The following is a 20,647-nucleotide window of genomic DNA, read 5'->3' on the forward strand; positions in this document are numbered from 1 at the left end:
CGAGGCTTCATCAAAATTTTAAAGCTCTGCTCATCAAAAGATATTGTTTCCCTGTAGTACTGAGTTTGAATGGAAAGCATAAGTATGAACTCACATTATCTTAAAAAAAAATCCTAGCTTTGTCTATTGAATCAACTTAGTAGCTACAAGCACTCCCCTTAGTGGTCTCTATATTAGATTATAGTCTCTATATTATTTCTTACTAAAGAGCCCACTGTAGAAATTCTAAGACTCAGCCAGGAAGTGTACAAGATGAATCCAGGAACATGCTACAGAAACAGAAAGCAAGTTATCAAAGGCTACTGGATTTATGTCAAGCAGATTCAGGAGCCAAACTGAATATGCTCCCACTGTCCAAAGACAGGACACTTTGAGTAGCAATAAAGATAATAACTATAATGGACTGATTATACCTATCAAATATGATTATAATCATGAACTTAAGGAAAAATACTGATTAATATTGAAGAATGCTAGGGAAGCAACTCGTTATTCTGAAAAATAGTAAATAAAAGAAAAAAGAATTAAGTGTGCATCCTGCCTTCCTTTAAAAACTGTTCTACAAGATAACCTAGTAGCTGATCTGAGGGAAGCTGCTCTTTAAGGAGGTGTTTCAGGCAATAAATAAAGTAGTAATTGTAGAACAGTTTAGTATTACCATTGAGCAACCACTATGGAGGTGAATGATGATTATCAATGGCTAGAACATCATAATAAAGAGACAACCAAATGTTATGATGCAATGTCACCTATTTCAGAAGCATCCCCCCAATTTTTTAATTGTTCTGATCACAGCTCTAGAATTAACTACAAATTACAAAAACACAAAGGAAAAGAGAAAGTATTTAATGGTAACTTGCCATGCCATGAACCCAGACTGTGGAAAATTCCATGGAACAAATGACAGTTTCCTCAACAAAAATGTTGAGGGGTGAGGGGTAGAATAACAGGAAGAAGGAGAAGAAAAAGAAAAATAGAGAAGGAGACTTACTGATGAAAAGAGACCACAAAAATATTAACCAATTGCAATGCACGGACCTTGTTTGGATCCCTAATCATGTAACAAACCGTAAAAAAAACTTAAAATAACAGAGCATATGTAAAAATTGTATTTTATCATATTAAGTAATTCTTTTTAACTTTAGTCACTTTAGGTATGGTTTTTAGGAACTGCTTTCTTTTAGAGACACATATAAAATATTTTTTAATGGTCATAAAACAATACACATTTTTGTAAAGCACAAACAAAAAGGTAAATTATAATATATTTGGATGGTTTCCTATATGATGAATAGGGAGTCGCAGGCGAAAATGGGATTTGAACCAACAAACCCAAATCAACAATGAAACAAACTGACCAACGAAGATAATGTGCCAGGAATAAGGAGTATGATGAACTCCACCCTTTCCACTTGAATCCCAAAGGAAAGAAACCAAACAAAAGCAAAACAAAATAAAACAAGAAGCAACTCATATACAAGGCCTTATATGTCTTAATTTTCGTGAATATCCTGTGCCGTATCATTCCCAAGTTACAGATGAAGAAACTGGGACTCAAGAGCGTCCCCAGGAGCCAGTCTGTACAAACTAGAGTCAAGACCCAAACCTCCCAGTCAGAACCAGAAGGCCCTCGACAACACCTAAATCTGCACTGAATAACTGACACTTTTCAGACCTAATAAGCCATAGGATTATAGACGTCACCTTGCTTCTTCATACATTCAGTTAACTATTCTATGATGAACTATGATATACGGTCTCCTTCTAGTTCCCTTTTTAATGGTTCTGAATGTCTTCCTTTCTTTGAGTATAACTCCTCTCCAAAAGAGCCTGGTTATAATAAACTTCTATTTTGGATATAAATGCAATTTTTCAGGAAAAGAAAGCATCACAGATAAAAGGAATAGAGGATGAGATTTGTAGCATTAATTTACTTTTTTAATGTTGCACATCAACATTTTTATGCTAAGTAGTAAGTTAGAATTTGGTTCGTAAAATTGTTTTAAATGAAGTATGTGTTCAGGAGAAGGTGATTTTAGAGAATTATGTACTATTTGGCTTTGGAAATGAAATTCTTTACTGCAGCCTACTGGATGATACACAGTATTAAGTGTTGCTGCTAATAATCTTGTATCCATATTTAATGCTATTCACAATCGTGTAATGAATGTGGCTGCAAGGGCAGAAATCTTTCTATCTAAGAGGTAAGTTCAATGAACAGAACATAAGACCTGCATACTGACCTGTATCTATGGCCAATAAGCCTAGGCTTCTAGCATTGAAAAAGGCCTCAATTTTTCTTTCTCAGGGAGCGTTATAATGCAGTTAACTAGGAGTACAGAGCAGTACATGTGCAGCCAGAGTGCCTGGGTACATCCCATCTCTGCATCCTACTGGCTGCAAGCAACACCTTGAGCTTCACCTGAGAAATAGGGAGAAAAATAATTTCTTCATCCTGGCACATGTTGAGATTCAGTATTAGCCACTATCATAATTTTCACCATTACTGAAGAACTTGGCTACCCCTCATTTGATAACTTCTGTTAATAACTCAATGTGAAAGTCCTATCTAAGAATACAGTCAGGCCCTGTCCATACTAACTGGTAAGATAACAAGGTATACCAGTATTTGTCTGAAAGAGTCGGTTTCCAAATGGAACTCTATGGATAGGCTCAGGACTTCTATAAACTCTTAAAATTATATTTAAAAATTTCAGTGTATGTAGAAATGTACACTTTTCTGGAGAAGGTTCATACTTTTCCTCATGTTCTCAAATAGGCTCATATCCTCCAAGAGTTACAAACCATTTGTCTAACATTGAAGGATTAAAATCCGAATCCCCTAACATGGCAGAGGAAGTGATCTTCAATTGCCTCTCCAACCTAGCTTCTTTCCTCTCATCCATCACCATGTCCTCCTTTTCCATCCCAGAAACATCAGGCTTTCTACTGTTCTCCCAAATAAACAGCTCGGTTTCTTTACTGTACAGCTTTGCTCATGTCCTCCGTTCTCTGTCTTCTAACCTCTTCAACTTTTAGTGACCCTTACTCATCTGTCTACTTTTGAGACCCAGCTTAGACATGACCTTTTTCTTCCCACACCTGTCTGTGGTACATTACGTGCTGCTTCTCTACGCTTCCATAATAGTCTGTATGTATTTGTAATATTGCACTTCTTTTATCTTATTGAAATAATGATCTAAATAGATTTAGCAAAGCTTTTCTGAGAATAACTCATTCATCTTCAATCTAGCAATATACCTGATACAAATAAGTCCTTGTTAATATGTTGGTTGAATGAATACATGAAAAAAACTGTCCAAGTCCCTTTATTTTTCTTAATGCTTGCTCTGTTCCTGGAAATATTTTATATGTGAAATATGCTCAGAAAAAAATATTAAGCTCTATTCATAGCTTTTCAATTACTATCATCAAAATTTCAAAGAGTGCCCATTTCTTAATAGGCTAGCTTCACCCAGGAGAAAATAAATCCTTTCCCACTATCCCTTGAGCAGCATTTTTGAACATTAAACTTGAGTGATAAAATAAGACCAATGTTCCATATTCTGTGCCTTTTACCTTGAGGGCTTCTGGTAGGAGTGAAACTGGCTTCCTATCATCAGACAATTGGAAAGGCCAATGTGTATGCAATTAATCAATTCTGAGGCTCCTCTATCAACACGACTTTTTCCAAAAAAGAAAGACTCTGGTTCATTATCATTACTATCTCAGCTATAATAGAATATTCTTCTTCCTTGATAAAGGAAACTGATAATGTCCATTCACTTCTTTCTATTTAAAAACTTATCTACACTCTACAAAGGTGGCAGTGAAGCCTGATTCTCTGTTAGAGAAGAATTATGTGGTCTGTACATGTTATGCTTGCTTAATGAGTTTACCTCTTAAAATTGCTTCTTCTACACTGGATGACATCACACTAAGCTCATGAATCATGTAATGGGAAAGAGAATTATGGAAGGGAGAGACCTAAAGGGTCGTTAGACATGGATTTGGAACGTGGCTTTATCGTTAAATGGAAGAGTAACTCTTGACAAGTCGCTGCATATTTTTAAGACCCAGTTTGTTCGTCCTTAAAATTGGGTCCTACTGTCTCCACCTCCTAAGGTGTTATGAGAGCTAAGCAGTTCTCTCATCAGAAAGTGCATAGAATCACCTGAGGAACATTTTCAAAACACACCGTAAGCCACAACTCAAAGAACTACCTTGTCAGAATTTCCAACATGTCCTTTCAAAAAGCTACACATGGATAAATCATGGTACACTGAGATACACACACACAATTAGTGTTCTAAACAGCCATAATAAAAGAAGATGATCTCTATTACTGACTACAGAGCAGTCTCCAAAATATATTATTACTTTTTTTTCTCTTTCAGAATCTGGAAGATTCTGAAAGAGGGTGGTGGTGGTGAAGAGGATAGAAATGAAAGCAAGACCTCTCCTGACAATAACTTTTTATGAAGCTTTGCTTTTGAACAATGTAATTACTTTAAAATATTTTAATATAGTAATTAAAAAATAAAGTCTTGTAACTACAAATAAACTGTGACAAATGAACCTAAGAGTTAAATTTGTAGCATAACCACAGAAAGAACAAAATTTATCATTTCAAGTGACAAATTTTAGACACAATACTCCGACTGGGCTATAATTTAAAGACAGACGGAAAGACCTGCAAAGAAATTTTAAATTTCCTTTAGTAGTTCACTATCAGTGGTAATTTAAATATTATAATTTTGAAACCAGTTACTATACACTATAGTCTAAAACAAGTATGTTATTTCAAACCAGGAATTTTGAGGGAGGGCAAAAGAAATAAAAAATATAAAATAAAAATAGGTTAAATATAGAAAAACGGAATTCAAAATATCAATACAAACTTGTAATTTATTCATACACACAACTTTTTGTTTGTTTCTAAGTTCTGTTCATTGAAAAATGTCTAGAAGCACCACCACCATAGTAGCAGTAAGCATATCTATTATCTCGATCTCAGTTTCTAAATACCATTCCCCATGTTGAAGTATTTCAGATGTGATGAGACATCCGCAATTTAATTTCAAAGGGTCACCTTCCCCCCAAATACATCTGTTCATAGAGGGAGCATACATGATCAAATGCTTTAAAAAATCAGAAATGGGTGGAATGTGTTGCTCATTATACTATTCTTTCAAATTCTCTGTATATATGACAATTTTCTTAATGAGAAAGTTGACTGGGGAGAAAAAAATGCTACGCAGATCATTTCAGTGCCGGCTCCTAAATGCACCACCCTCAGGGCATGGAAGATAATTGAAACTGGTTACTTCTCCTTCGTGCTTTTGGAGCCTCCATAAGGTGCAACGCCATTCAGAGAGGGAAGCGGGGATTCTAACAGACAGCAGCTACAAAGCAAAGGGTACAGGACTAGGTTTCAGAAAATCCCTAGACTGTTCATGGATTTTCCACACACTCACAACATTGTTCTACGCATAGTTTCCTCATCTGAAAAACAGGAACAATGTACCTGTCTGCAGGCTTAACAGGGCTGCTGAGAATCAAGTGAGACAATGATGAACGTATTTCACAAACTCTCAAAGTGCTGTATCACTCCAAAAATATTTCTGGTAATTTTCCAGGCTTTCCGGTACAAAGGTTTTTTTTTTTTTATTTTTTTTTTTAACAACTCATGCATGGCTCTCAAGAGACTTCAATGGTAGATTAATACTCGGTATGTCTTCGACATTTAGAACATCCTATCTACTTGACATCTATCAGCAGTGTCTCAGTCCACTTCAGAAGACAACAGGAAGCTGGGGCATCGTTAGTGTTCTATTCTCTGTCAAAGTTTAACTCTCTCTTTCGCTCTCTCTCTCCGTCTATTGATCATCTTGGTTATACTCTGCTTTGCTAACTTGGTCCCTGACTCTGATGTATTTTTATAAATGTTACTGTTAAACTATTTCATACCCATCTAAGTCAAATATCCTAATTCTGATCATGACAAAGTTATGAAGGACTAAGGGTAGCTTTTAAAAGACAGCTATATATGATAGTGGTTTTCGGAAAAAAATCCTCCCTCTCAGTGAGATTGGGCTTGGAAGAAATCCTCCCTCTCAGTGAGATTGGGCTTGGAAGAGGTAAGATTCTTGGGGTGGGGGGAGGTGTATGCACATGTATATTACATGTGTTGTATATCTGTGTGTGTATGTATGAGGGTGAGGTACCTCCCGCCATTCCTTGGAAGAGCTTCAAAATATCCAGCGTGAATGTATAGTTTGAAGAAGTACCCTCGAACCCCAGTCCTCCTAGCTTAACTTTATTTGGATAAGTATTCCACTTTTTCTTCACTTTCAGTTTTGATTGCATTGGAACAAATAAGATCAAAATGCTCCCCAATTCAGGGAGAAAAAGAAACCTTAATCGGATGAGAAGTCATACAACCCAGCTGGGGCTGTATGAAGCTCTTTATATAGAGGCTTTCACCGGCGCCAATCTTCCTCCCAGAAGCTCATTTCATTTCCCTGCTGGTAATGCTCAAATCACTTCACAGTTCATTGATACCGCACTGGCAACCCTTTGTTTTCAATCAAAGGAAGATGCTGAAGCAATGCTCAATTGAACAAAGTATACGTGACACAGTGTACTCGTGCCCTTGCCACAGAGGACTGTGGGGGGCGATAAAGGGAAAGATAACACTCAGCATCCCATATTCCATGACTTTACCCAGAATTGGATTATGAAAAATTACGATGACAGGGCTGTGACAAACGCTGATGCCATCGCTTCTATTGTTTCACCTGCGCACAGCATTCTTTTGGATTGCATCAAGACTCCTAACCCGATTCTCTGTCACTCATGGTTGAAAACGAAAAGGCCAACGTCCAAATAAGTTTTTAAACAGTTTCCATTGAGACTGAATTTGATATTTCCTCCCTTGCTGCTTTGGAATCACGGAGGGGTCACCATAGGTTTTTGCTGATGGGCACCTTTCTATAAATCTCCCTGAGTGAAAGACTTCTTTAAGGTCTAAGAACTTATATGTTTGCATGGGTGAGTGGCGGGTACCGGGGTTATCATTTCCGGCCTTTACCCTTGAAGCTTCATTGTATCCAGGCTGCTTTAAAACCTACCACCCTGCCACCATCCTCCTCATGTATCTGCTCAAGAGAACTAGCACACCAGCAGCCACTAACAGAAGCTATCGCTCCTTCCCACGTGAGCTTCCAACAAACTAGGAAAAAAGCACGTGCTAAGTAGGAAATAAGTAGACGACGTCAGAGCCCCTGACTCCCAACCTGGGATGCCCAGGCACCCTGTATTCTACAAGGGGAGGCACCAATGAACACTCTTGATAATGGGAACAGTACATTGAGATCATCTAAAATTTCCTATTTATCTGGATTTGGCTCCCACTGGATGAACTACCACTGGATGAAGTATGATCGTTATTATTTCACCTTTGATTAAAAATAGGCGACTTATGTTTTTAAGGTTTAGAAAATGAGAGAAGTTATACCCTAACGAATTTTCTTTTATGGATAAACTGCTTGAGGCCCATAGGAGAAAAAGGATTTTAAAAAATGATGAAAATAATACAGATGAGGGAAGTTCAGAGAGGTTTATTTGGAAATTCTGGAGACAGAGAATTTGAGTAGGGCTTTAAAAGAAGAGGGTGACTTCAACAAAAAAATATTTTTGGCAGAGAAAGGAGTGATTGTGGTCAGCTTGGAAAACAGGAGATAGGTCAGTTTCCCTAGGTCATGTAACACTGAAAAGATGACAGACCGGAAAGAGGCAGATGAAAAGCTCTGACTCAAAGCTTCGTGCTGATGCCCAGACCCAGGGTGCCCATGGAAAGGAGAGAAGGGCCTGTCAGGACTGTAGAGCTGGGGGTGGTCCTTCTGCTTGTTTTCGAAGACAATATGGATTTAAAACACATTGCAACATATTTCACCAGTATTTAGTGATATAATTAGTGTCCATAAATGTGTCATCCATCTTAAAAAGGTGCAGCATGGCAGCTACACTTCTGGTCATCCTGGAAAAGAAATAAAGGCATAGTCCCAAACATTCCTCTTCTGGTTTCGTTTTTAACTTGGAAAATGGTCTCACCAAAATAATTTTGTAAGCCGTCATTAGTTCCCAGGTTAGTCCAAAAAAGAAAAAGAATTCAACTGCTTATGAGGGAACAATGAAAAAGGGCAAACAATAATAAAGAGAAATATATATCTACCTCCCTTCCCATTTAATACTCAACTCAGAATAATCTGGTTCCTACCTATATTTTACCATGAAAACTGTACCTTATCAAGCCTTCCTAGCTTCCAAACTCATGATATCATTTTTTTTTTAAATTCTTGATACCCTTGTTGATCACTCCCTTGCCTCTCGAAACTCTAAACCACTTTCGTTTCAGCGTCACTCCCTTTTAGTTGTTTCTTCTCCTTTAAGGTATTCCCTCGAGCTCTGCCATCTGCCGTGGCTCTTTGCACTCTGCGCCCGTCCTTCCAGGGCGATGAGTCCAGTCCCAAGTTTCTAATTACCATGTATATATTGATGAATCTCAAGGTACACCGCCAGGTTAGGCAGAATATTTAACCCTTTTAGGCAATTCTACTCAGTTCCCAAAACAGACCAATCTCTTTGTGTCCCAAATTCAGCTGATTATCTTCCCATTTTGTTCTGTTCTTCTCACATTCTTTATTTCAAAGAAAGACAACACCCAGTTGCCTAATGCCGAATCCTAGGCATTGCACTGATTCCTGCCAAGACTTTTGAACGCACATCCCAACGAACTGTATCATCTCTCCTTCATGCCCATCTTTACTTAAGTTTACTTACTCACCATTCCCTTCTTGGATTTCTGAAGTAGTTGAATGGCTTCCATCTCTTCCCTCATCAATTTATCCTTCACATTGCTACCAAACTATCTAAAATGTTAATCTAACGTCATTCCCTGTATCAAACACTTAATACCTGAACTTGGCCTTCAATATAAAGACCATCTTCCTGAGAATGCAAACAAGCCCCTCGTGATCTAGAACCTTCTTACTTCTAGCTGCATCTCCGAGGCTCCCCAGGATTCAGCAATTTGGAGATTCCCCCAAAGGTGGCAAGTTCTCTAAGGCCCCCTTGCCTTTTCATATTAAATGTCTTTATTCCTTTCTTTGCCTAACTGCCCATCAGCTAGGATCTCCCTCAGAGACTGTCCCCATTCTCACCACCAACCCTGTGCCCAATCTGGGTTAAATGTTTTTTTCCACGCCATCCTTATAGAGCCCAGTGTTCCCTTATAAGGAGTGTAAATTTTGCTATTTATTCTTCCATCTTTTCCACTAAACTCTAAGTAGTAGAACAGAAGCAGTGCCTTTTACTTCTTCACATGCACTGCCCACCACTGTGTCTATCACATAATTGGTGCGTAAAGAATGCTTTTTGCTGAAGTATTCTACGCTATACAACAACAAAAACGGAATCAGCAGAACAGAAAACAAACCTACAAAATAAACCCTTCATGAATGTGTGATTTCACTTCTTAGTTAAAGAAAGTTAGTTTCATTAAACATGGATAAAACCACAGAGGGAAAGTTCCTATAGAGATCTAAAGGGGACACTGGGGTGCTTACAAAATGAGAGTTGTAGAGCTCTGGAATTTTGTGGTAGTATTGCACATTAAAATTTAACGTCTGACTACTAAGAAAGGCAAATACACTGTTCTACAACAGGATAGGGTTTTGTTTTATATTTTTTAAATGCCATGTAGTGGACGAGGAGGAAAAGCACCCGGAAGGGGACAGAAGAGGAGAGAAGGGGCATAGAAACATTCTCCTAGAAAGCTGGGCAAGGTCTGGAGCGAGGGAAGGAAGAGGGTACTTAGGGCAGATGTGTGTCTGTGTGCAGTCCTCGTCGAGAAGAATCTGCTGCCCTGGCAGCAGACAAGCCGAAGAAAAAGAGTAAGCAAAGCAAGGAGCCACTTCGAAGAGTGTTTAGGTTAGACATTGGATGGCAGGACTTTCCCAGAGAAGGAAGCTTCGGTGGGTGTACGACAGAGGAAGGAAGGAAGGGGGGATAGCAATTTGCCCTGTGGAAGAGGAAAGAGAGATTGAGAAGGCTCTGAGTGGCAGGCCATTTATAGACATGAAATGCCTAGCGGTCCTCTTTTAGGCATCACTGCATGAAATCTACTTCATTTTCAGCATAAATTTTCTTTCAAGGAAATGCTGCACACAACCTTGGGAAAATCACTTTACCTTTAAGTGTCTGCAACTGCTCATCTATAAAATGATCTCTCAGACTTTATACTATTTACACCAATATTGAATGGTTGTATGCTACTTATAATTTATAAAAAAGATTCTAAGACGCCAAGCAACAACAAAAATTGAGAAGATACAGAGGGAGAATGAAATAATAATCCAAAGAAAGGAATTATATAATTGGATAATAAATAGTGAGAAGATTATCAGTGTTGCCTATAGAGTCCCCTCACTCTAAATCACTCTAAGAATCACTTCTCCGGTGATCAGTGGATGAGATGGTGCTGCATGTGTGGACAGACAGATCCAAACCCCTGGTTCTCTGCAGAAACCATCATGTGCACCAAATTTACATCACGAATATTCAGCTTCTTTCTATCAGACTATTAACATCTTTCTATCATATTCATTACCAGCATTTCAAATGTATAATGGAGAAAATGTCAGGACCTTATACAGTAAATAATTGATCTAGTGAGAGGAAGAAAACAAGCAGTAGCAAACATGGCTAAGATCATGAGGAAGAAATATTTACAATGCATGCAGAAGTTTGTTCAACTGAGATAAAAACCGACAGCATCGCTCTGTAACACCATTCTCTTATACATCAGACGCTATAATCCTGAACAGGAATCACTGAACGAGGTTTGGGATAACACAAAAGACATGCCTTATTAACTCTCGGACAGCTCATTTTTTGGTCATAAATCCTATTAACTTGTATTACCAACTGCCATAAAACTTGGAGATAAAAGATAATTTATGCTCAGTGTACAGAAGTTAATGTTTCTGGACTCCTGAGAAGCACAGGACCAGAAAATGAGAAAGTATGTATGTGAAATCTGGAGCCATTCACACCCTGCATAGTAAATGCGACAAACACGCTCTGAGCACCTGGCTGTCTTCATGGGGAAGACAGCCTAACCCGTCATTGACATCAGTGGGGTTTCATGGCTAAAATGTCTCTCACCATTTTCATAAAATCTCCTGCTCATAAAAGAGCATGATGTCTTATTAAGAACACATTTTTGTGGGGTAAAAGAGGGATGATGACTCTTCGGGGAGGGGCTATTAGGCATTCTATTTTTAATTTGCTATTTTAAAATGGCAGTTTGAACATCCCTTCAAAGTAAACGCTACCTACTGAGGTTTTCACTCATAATGACATCTGACCCGCAGCAAGTGAAATATGCCAAAATACAATCGAAAAGACATTATCTTCTAAAAAGTCAACCAGCTAAAAACTTCCAGTCTTCCAAATTTATATAGACCTGGAAGTACACTATTGCCTTTTTTTTTTAAACATCTTTATTGGAGTATAATTGCTTTACAGTGTCATGTTAGTTTCTGCTGTATAACAAACTGAATCAGCTATTTGTAATTAACAAAAATGAGTCATAGGAAGTGGACTGAAAAGAGAATTAGATGAAAGATTTTAGTCTGCAACAATCTACACAACTTTAACTGAATGGCTCTCGACATACAGGCCTGTCCCAAATGACTAACGTACCCTTAATGAATGAAGGATGATGGTTTATTTACACAACACGGTCTCACAAGAGTCTCGTATGTAGAGAAAGAAACACAGAACATTACAGAAACATTAAGATGAGTTGAGGGTTGGGAGGCTTTTTTTAGAAAAATCAAGAGAAGCCCATTTTAGTTCCATGGTCTAGTGCTATCCCAGCCACTTCACCGTCATAGAGCAAATACAAGCACTAAAACATTTATCAGCCGAACACACAGGTCCCATAAGACATCTCACACCTCCTGCTATTATCTTCAACTTCACACAACCTAGAATTATAGAACCAATTCTAGAAGACGCTGTCCTCAATAGTAATACTCATAATAATTAACATTTATATTGAATTCTACCACTTCTGATATATTTTAGCAAAGTTTGATGGCAATCTCATTTAATCTGTTTAAATAACGAAGACTCTTGTTGTAGGTAGATTTTTTTATAGTTGAGGAAAATGCAGAGTGTTATTTTTGTTTAATTTCAGGGTAAAGCCACAAGGTAGGATATACCTTTAAGGTGCATCCAAGATCAATCTTATTTGAAAAGAATATTGTAGAGAATTTATGTGCGTGCGCGTGTGTGTGTGTGTGTGTGTGTGTGTATACACATATGCATACACTATGGATAATGACCAGCCTGCAGACTGTGACTTGTTTTAAGAGTTTGTCATTTCCATCTCAGCCCATTAATCCCATGAAGAAGGAAAGGTAGTGCAGTGGAAAGACTGCTGAGTCAAAATACTGCTGTGTGATTCTTATGATCTGTCCTGCTTGCCTCCCAGGACTGTTATGAAGCTCAAATGATATGCTTCTTGTACAAATCCCCCAATTACCTCCTTTCTCAAGAATAGCTATTTGATGACTTTCAATTAAGAAGTACATTTAAAACATTTTGAAAGCATTCTTTATCTGTCACTGAAGCAAACCAGATTGATTTCCTTAGTCCAGCACCAAAATATTTGAAAATGGTTTCAATTTACGTTTATGGTATGTCCATCCTGATTGTGACTACAATAAGCCCCATTAACAAGGAACAGTATCCTGTAGACATCCGTCCTGAATATGCACACTACCTAATACAGAAGCGTGCTTTACTACATATGCCACAACACAGAGGTGAATGAAAATACATCTTACAGAGTCATTTCAGCTCCAACGCTGCGTGTTCCATTTCTAGGATATAGGCCGCTCTGTGCAATAATCAGCTTTTAATTGATCACATTTCGTAAGTGTATAATTAGAACTGCTTAAAAATATGGTAGAGTGTGTAAGACTGATTCGTATCTTAAGCCTCAAACATACTCCTCTTGGCTTTTGCAGTTGCTCTGGGCGCTAACTACTCTCTCACTAAAAGTGACTGAGAAGCAGAGACCTGGGATGTGACCCCTGGGAAAGACGAGCAGAGCCAACCCTACTGAGCCCCCAGAGGAAAGTCTGTGCTAAACATTCTTACTCCTCTCATGCAGTGGAGAGGGTATGGTCTTGTGTGAACTTTCTGCCTCACACTATGTAACACTTACTTGATAGGGTAAAGGTAATTTTCTAGTTGTTTCAATAAGACAAAATCAAAATGACCAGAGAGAGATTCTAGAGGACATGGTGTATGCAGGCACACTTACCATGATTACTATGTTTGGGGAACTGGGGATTCTACTTCAACGATTAAAGTCTGACATATCATAAATGGAAAAAAAAAAGATGATTATGTTACAGAACATAATCTCTGTCTTTGACAGAGACAATGGTCTGTGCTCAGTCATCTTTCCGGCCCACAGCCTTCCTCTCTTCGACCACCTCATACTGAGCTGGGGCAGTGTAACTGTGTTCCCACCAAAGGTGACACAAGCCACAGCCAGGCCTGGCCTTTAAAAACATGCAGTGCCACTTTTTACAGTAACCTTTTTTCCCCTGCTGACTCAACATGTTCCCAATTGGCTTGGATATAAAATGGAGGATACTGCCCAAACCACACCAGATTTTCCATGAATGAGAAAAAAAATTAAGCTTAATCTCAGTTAAGCCTCTGAGATTTGGGGGTTAATTATCACTGCAACATACACAGGGTAGATTAGTACCCTGGCCAACCGACAACAATAAAAAAAAAAGCTAGAAAAAAATTAAAGGGAATCTTTCAAAATGCATCTAACATCTTTTTCTTTTTTTCAAAGAATATTCAAAAAGCCAAAAACTAAGTTTTGATTGAAAAAGAACACCAATCTACCTTTCACCTTACAGGCATCTGATTTTTACCAAATCAGATGAACTTGAGTTTCAGTTGCTTAGGCCTCCAAGTATGGAAGGTCATTAGGAGAGCAAGCCTGAGCAACGTAGGAGTGTAGAAGGAGACTGCACCACTTCAGCGGAGATTCTCAGAGAAAAGACGAATACAAAGGATACTCCCACGTGAATGCTAGGAAAACTGTCCAGCCAAACCTTGGTTAAGAAGAGGAACAAGTCTTCCTTGGGCATCTGTAATCGGAAGTCAAACTCCCAGCAGAATTAGCTTCAAAATACATACCACCGAGATGGTCCAAAAAAGTCTCAAACAAAAGGTCCTAAGTTATTAGTGCCTATAAATAACTGGGTTGGACGTCCACTCTAAACACTCCTTGGACTCACTTTTATTTCCTTCTATAAGTAATTCCCACAGGTAAAGTTCCCAGAAATATGAGGTCATAGCTAAAAATCACAAAATACGAAATGAATCAAGGTTACAAAATAGAAAAGCAAAAGAGAACATAAAAGATAGATGACCTATAAAGACTGCAGATATCAGAATTTTTCTAGACTATAAAGGAAGTAGGACAATTATGTTTTAAGAGTTTTTAAAATGTGAGTAAAGGGAAAGCTTGTAAGAGAGATGAATCATGGCAGGAATAGCCTTTGCTACGGAAAGGATGAGTTTAGTAGCAAAATAGAACAGCTAAAGCAGAAGAGTGAAGTGGATTGCAGAGGCGATAAGGAACTTCAGAATGCAGCCCAGAGAGATTAAGACAGAAAATACAAGAGACAAGTTCTGAGATATATATGATACAATTAGAGGATCACATATATGCTTAATTGGTGTTGCAGAAGAAGGGAGAAAGAAAATGGGGGATGAGACAATATTTGAAAACATATGGTTGAGAGTTTTCCAAACTGAGGACAGACAGCAATCTACAGATGGAGGAATTCCAAGAAATCCCAAGCTGAATACATTTTAGGAAGTCTACAATTATTCAAAGAAGATGTGGTTTTTGCTATCAGTTAATCTTCCAATTTTATTTTGCAAAAACCATTGTACCCCGTCTAGTTATCTCTTAGCCAGAGTATTTACATAGAGACAAGTTGCAGTTGACTATTTTAGCATTCGCAGCATCATAAAATCATTATAAAACAATAAAGCTCAACGCTTCACAACGGTAGAGAGTTTCACGCTTCAGAACCTATTGGGAAAGTACAGGTATTTAATAAACATCTAATTAGAAATCTAAGAAGCATATCTGTGCATGTCAGACTGCTAACTGAAATCTTCTAATGACTTCCCATAGCTTATGGCAAACAAGTTCACACTGTAGTATGTAGAGTTCAAGGTTCTTCAGAGGTAGGATCCAAAGTAGTCTTCTGAGTCTGACCTTTCAATATTTTCCATATGGCTGCTCAGAATTACCTGTAGATGCCATAACATGCCCTTCAGCTCTATCCTTCTTTAGCGGCTCCTTCTAACTGGAATGACTTTCCCATCATCTTCAATAGCAGACATCCACTCATCCTTCGAGATTCTGCTGAAATGTCAGCTCAACACAATCTACGTTCCATGAAAGGAAGGGTTTGTTTTTTTTTTTGTCGCTGTTGCTTGCTGCTGTGTCCCTAGAAAAGTACCTGACATATAGCAGGTACTCAAGAAATATTTGTTGGGAATTCCCTGGTGGTCCAGTAGTTAGGACTCCAGGCTTTCACTGCTGAGGGCCGGGGTTCAATCCCTGCTCAGGGAACTAGGATCCCACAAGCCGTACAGCAGCCAAAAAAAAAAAAAAAAAAAAAAAAAATTGTTGAATTAATTAAGTAAATAAAATGTGAGTGCCTCTGTGAAGCATTTCCTTACACACCCATGACCAGATTATATAATCTTTCATCATCTTTATGTACTAACCTTTTGACCTTGCTTTATGTCTGTGTTTTATAAATGTCTTCTTCACTAGACATATACTAGAGAGTAAAGAACACGTTACTATTTCTGTTTAATCTTCAATTGCCCAGCAGTGCAACAGGTAGGTAGCAGGCACTCCGTAACTCTTTGTTGACCAAATAAATGGACACTATGGAGTCTGAAAACCGAATTCTTCAGCTTCGTTTTCGCACCTCACAGGAAGTATTCCAGAAAGCAACAAAGCCACGCAATGCAAAGAGCCAGAAAAAAATGCACAACTGGTAAGCACGCATGCCATATTAACCAAACAACAGTTTTCAGGTGATGACGAGTTACAGATGATGGACAGCAGATGGACTGAAAGCAAAGCTGTAAGTAGCACATTACAGTGACAGGCAAAAAAGAAAAAAAACAAAAAACTGTCCACTGTCTTCAAAAAATGTTGCCAAACATGGGCTTCCCTGGTGGCACAGTGGTTGAGAGTCCGCCTGCCGATGCAGGGGACACGGGTTCGTGCCCCGGTCCGGGAGGATCCCACATGCCGCGGATCGGCTGGGCCCGTGAGCCATGGCCGCTGCGCCTGCGCGTCTGGAGCCTGTGCTCCGCAACGGGAGAGACCACAACAGTGAGAGGCCCGCGTACCGCAAAAAGAAAAAAAAAATGTTGCCAAACAATCATTTTGCAAACTGAAATACACTCATCAACCTCATAAAACATGTTTATATAATAAGAATTCTGTTCTAAGCACTACACTGATAGAAAATTTCCTTGATGTTTATCATTGGAAATGAATGACATCATGAGGGTGAAATTAACAACCAAGCAACTTATGAACAGTAAAAGCTCAAGACTAACTGCTTAACAAAATCAAATACAGTTTCCAATTATAACAACAACACTGAAAATATACAAGAATTCCATTTGTAATGTTTGCCAAGCTTTGTGCTTTCTCTGCTGAGATTTATCTCAAGTGGCACTCACATTCAGCTGCTCAAAATGCAAAAATGCTAAATTTAATTCTTAGTGTCAATTTAATTTAAAAACTTTTGTTTTTGTTTTGTTTTGTTTTTCTGAGTACAATGAGGCTTCTCCTCCACCTGTTTCCCATTTAGCCACAAGTAATCAAACACCTCAACTTCACTCACAGTTCAAATACATAAATGGGGCACATGTTTTCTCCTTGTGTACGAAAATGTTACAGGTTTTGTGGAAGCAAAGCGCTGACACTGTATTTAATCCTCACTTACCGGTTGGAGCAGGTAGATGAGAGATTCCTCTTGGATTATTATAATTGGCAAAGGAGTGATTCGAGTTGCTTGGAACAAAGTGCTCACTGACGCCATAATCTGGTCAAAACGTCCAGCAAGTCCTCCCAGGGTCACAATCATATCTACCTAAGAAAGCAAAGGAAAACCAGCAGTCACATATTTAAGGACTTTTAAAAAATAAATAAATAAAATAATTAAATAACATCAAACACTTCCATAGAGCTTTCAGTACCCTATTTTATTAGATAAGCCATGAAGAAATGGCAGACATCATTTGTGTTGTTCAGATGAAGGAATTAAGTCACAAGATTGGTGAGTGGCAGTCAGGTTTCAATAGGTTTTCCCATCTGCCTATTCACCTGGAAAACTAGCCAACTCGTCCTTTAAAACTCTGTTCCATGTCCCTTCCATGTGGAAGTCTTCCTGATTTCACAATTGGTGCCTCTCCCCTCCACTCCTCACAGCATCCCTGTGGGCACTTTGATTACCCAACAGTGAGTGAGCCCCCACTAGAACCTAGGTATCTTAAGGACCTATACTGGCTTTTCACCAAACCTAGTAAGTTGCCTAAACTCTCTGTACCTCATTTTTATGTTTACATGTAAAAACTGGATAATAATTACCAATTGAGAGGGTTGTTAGGGGGATTAAATGAGGTAACTAATTGGGTCAATAAGTGCAAAGCATTTAAAACATGTTCACAACACAGTGATTGTTTAAAAAGTGTTAGCTACTCATCTATTGTATTATTTTCAGTATATTACATTTATATTACTATTTTTATTATTGTTACAAGTCGTTTGGTATGTTCTTTCTTTTCATTTAACACCTTAAGCGAAGCATTTCCTATGACTACAGTATAGTTTATTTAAATGTTCCCCTGTTGTTGAAAATACATTTCCATGATATTTGTATATAAAATTACTGTGATGCTTTCCTAACATATGAGACAATGGTTAAAGAATGGCTGCAGGGCAGTGGAAGGGGGCAGAGTAACAGTCTCCTCCTGCATAAGGCAGGTGGCCGAAGGTCTTAAGGAGAATGAAAAAGAGGCACTGCCTGGTCTCTTTCCTTCTGCTGGTCAGCCTGATCTTGTGATGCATCAGCAGAGTCAAAGCTGGTATACTGATCATGAAAAAGGAAAGACAGAAGAGCTTAATTAAATTATTATAAGAAAACCTTACATACAATAAAAAGTGACAGCTATAATCACTCTACCTGGAATAAAATAGAAATTATTTACAGATAGGAAGCATTTGGCTTTTAGTTTTAGTTTAGTTTTTTTTTTTTTTTGCGGTACACGGGCCTCTCACTGTTGTGGCCTCTCCCGCCGCGGAGCACAGGCTCCGGACGCGCAGGCTCAGCGGCCATGGCTCACGGGCCCAGCCGCTCCGCGGCATGTGGGACCTTCCTGGACCGGGGCACAAACCCGTGTCCCCTGCATCGGCAGGCGGACTCTCAACCACTGCGCCACTAGGAAAGCCCCTGGCTTTTAGTTTTAAAACAGTACATTTTAAAAGCTCAGATAACATTTAGTCTGAAGAAGGCATGATTTTAGAAGAGTAACATATCACCCAAGCACCGGTATAAACTGTTCAGTCTCTAGAGGAACAGTAAGTGGCTTAAGCTCCATAAAGCCAAAGGCTGTGCTTCTCTGCTCCACAGGCTGTGGCCCTGGTCCTCTGCATAGTGCCTAACATGTACAAGACCTCAAATGTTTGATGAATGAATAAGTGAAGACACTGCAAGAAAGAACTAGTCAGCCTAAGGAAGAAAGAGATTAATTGCCATACTACAGGAATATATAAATCAGAATGGGATTCCATAAAAACATAAAAAAGTAAACTACACAGAAAAATTAAGAAATTTGGAATGAGTTTCCTATTTTTGACCTTTTCAGAGTATAGGAATTTTTATTTTGAATAAGATGCTTCAGGTCAAAGCTAGAATATTTTAAGACAAGTAAACCACACATCTAGAGGATCTAAAATTTTCTTTGGCGATCTTTCTAGAACTCCGAGCATTAGATTTGAGGCAGAGAAAGGCCATGCACTCTAGGAAGCATGTATTACTCCTAATACACAGGTGAGGACTGGGACATCTTAGTCTTCAGAGGAAACTTACAAACCTTTGTTTGGGGTTATCAAGTCCGGTAATCGCTCCTGGTTGTGTTTAGGAAACCTTATTAGTAAAGCCACTCCAGACTGGAGGGGAAAAGGCCCAGAAATTATATAGGACCTCAGAAGAACTAAAGAGAATTTGCTTTAAACTGAAGAGAAAGACACTAAAAGAAGTTATATATGAAATATAAAGTAGAGAAAGTTCTAAGGCTCTGGTAAAAAGCACATGGCACAGTCCTATCTACATAATCCTAAATTCATATCAGAACCAAGGCCTGATGATAAAATAGTTGATTCACTATGCAGATTCTGGAATCCTTTTTGTAGGTTCTCAATTTTTCATTACTATACTCCAAGCCTTGAGGGATCCCATAACCTTTAAGGCTGAAACTTAATCCACATCTTCCACACCAGGATATCATGATGAATCAGCAATATCTGTAAACCAGTCATTGAATTTTTCAGAATAAAGAAGCAGCGAGATTACTTCTCATCACTACTCATTTTCCCTACAGAAAGTGTTTATATCCAGACTGATTAAAAACATTAGAGGATCAGTGCAAGCTGCAGCGGGGGCAGGAGCCAGCCCAGGGCTATTTCTGTAGTTCTTTAGCTCTGGTTAGAAGTAGGACATCCGGGGTTTCCCTGGTGGCGCAGTGGTTGGGAGTCCGCTTGGGAGTCCCCCTGCCGATGCAGGGGACACGGGTTCGTGCCCCGGTCCGGGAAGATCCCACATGCCGCGGAGCGGCTGGGCCCGTGAGCCATGGCCGCTGAGCCTGCGCGTCCGGAGCCTGTCCGCAACGGGAGAGGCCACAACACAGTGAGAGGCCCGCATACCGCAAAGAAAAAAAAAAGGTAGTAGGACATCTGATATTCACAGAGATAGAAGAAACAAGACAGACACCAACCCTGTATATTTACATAGGCTTTGCAAGCCTAGATTTGTGCCTTTAGGACAGCAACGCCCCTGGGAAAGAGTGTTCAATCGAAAGCAGGCTATTTACAGACTGCCAGGATACCTTTCCTACCTGGATGCAAAGCCCTGTGCATTTACTTCTTATGTTACCCCGCGTCTTGTACATTTTTAAAACATGGTATTTTCTGGATGCCTCAGCATCCCCATGAACAGGCTGTAAGCGCCTGGCCAAGTTCCCCTTTGTGCCCTCCTCTGACTGACCTAGTGACATTCAAACACACCAGCGACAGCTTCTCAAGCTTTTGCTTGTGTCCACACCAGACCCCCCAAAAGGCACTTGCTCACGGGTCCTCGTTCTCTCTGCTGGCTCCCCACCTGCCTGGTTAAGCTCACACCCTGTGCCCTCCTCCCACGAGGCCCCTGCATGGCCC

The 20,647-nt window shown here is 39.2% G+C and overlaps 1 protein-coding gene across 3 annotated transcripts in view; it reads right to left on the minus strand.

Annotated features, from left to right (window-relative positions):
* The window catches only part of TPK1 (thiamin pyrophosphokinase 1), a 336,528-nt gene that overhangs the window by 128,138 nt on the left and 187,743 nt on the right, over positions 1–20,647 (minus strand). For all 3 annotated transcript variants that reach the window (XR_003795092.1, XM_029232917.1, XM_029232916.1), the window contains one exon: positions 17,160–17,306. Coding sequence is in view for 2 of the 3 variants with exons in the window: in XM_029232917.1 (XP_029088750.1) it covers positions 17,160–17,306 (147 nt within the window). In the remaining variant the exon portion in view is untranslated. The remainder of the gene's footprint in view (positions 1–17,159; positions 17,307–20,647) is intronic.

This window comes from Monodon monoceros, unplaced genomic scaffold (assembly GCF_005190385.1).
Source record: "Monodon monoceros isolate NGI ecotype Baffin Bay Population unplaced genomic scaffold, NGI_Narwhal_1 Super_Scaffold_2, whole genome shotgun sequence".
Taxonomy (NCBI): Eukaryota; Metazoa; Chordata; class Mammalia; order Artiodactyla; family Monodontidae; genus Monodon; species Monodon monoceros.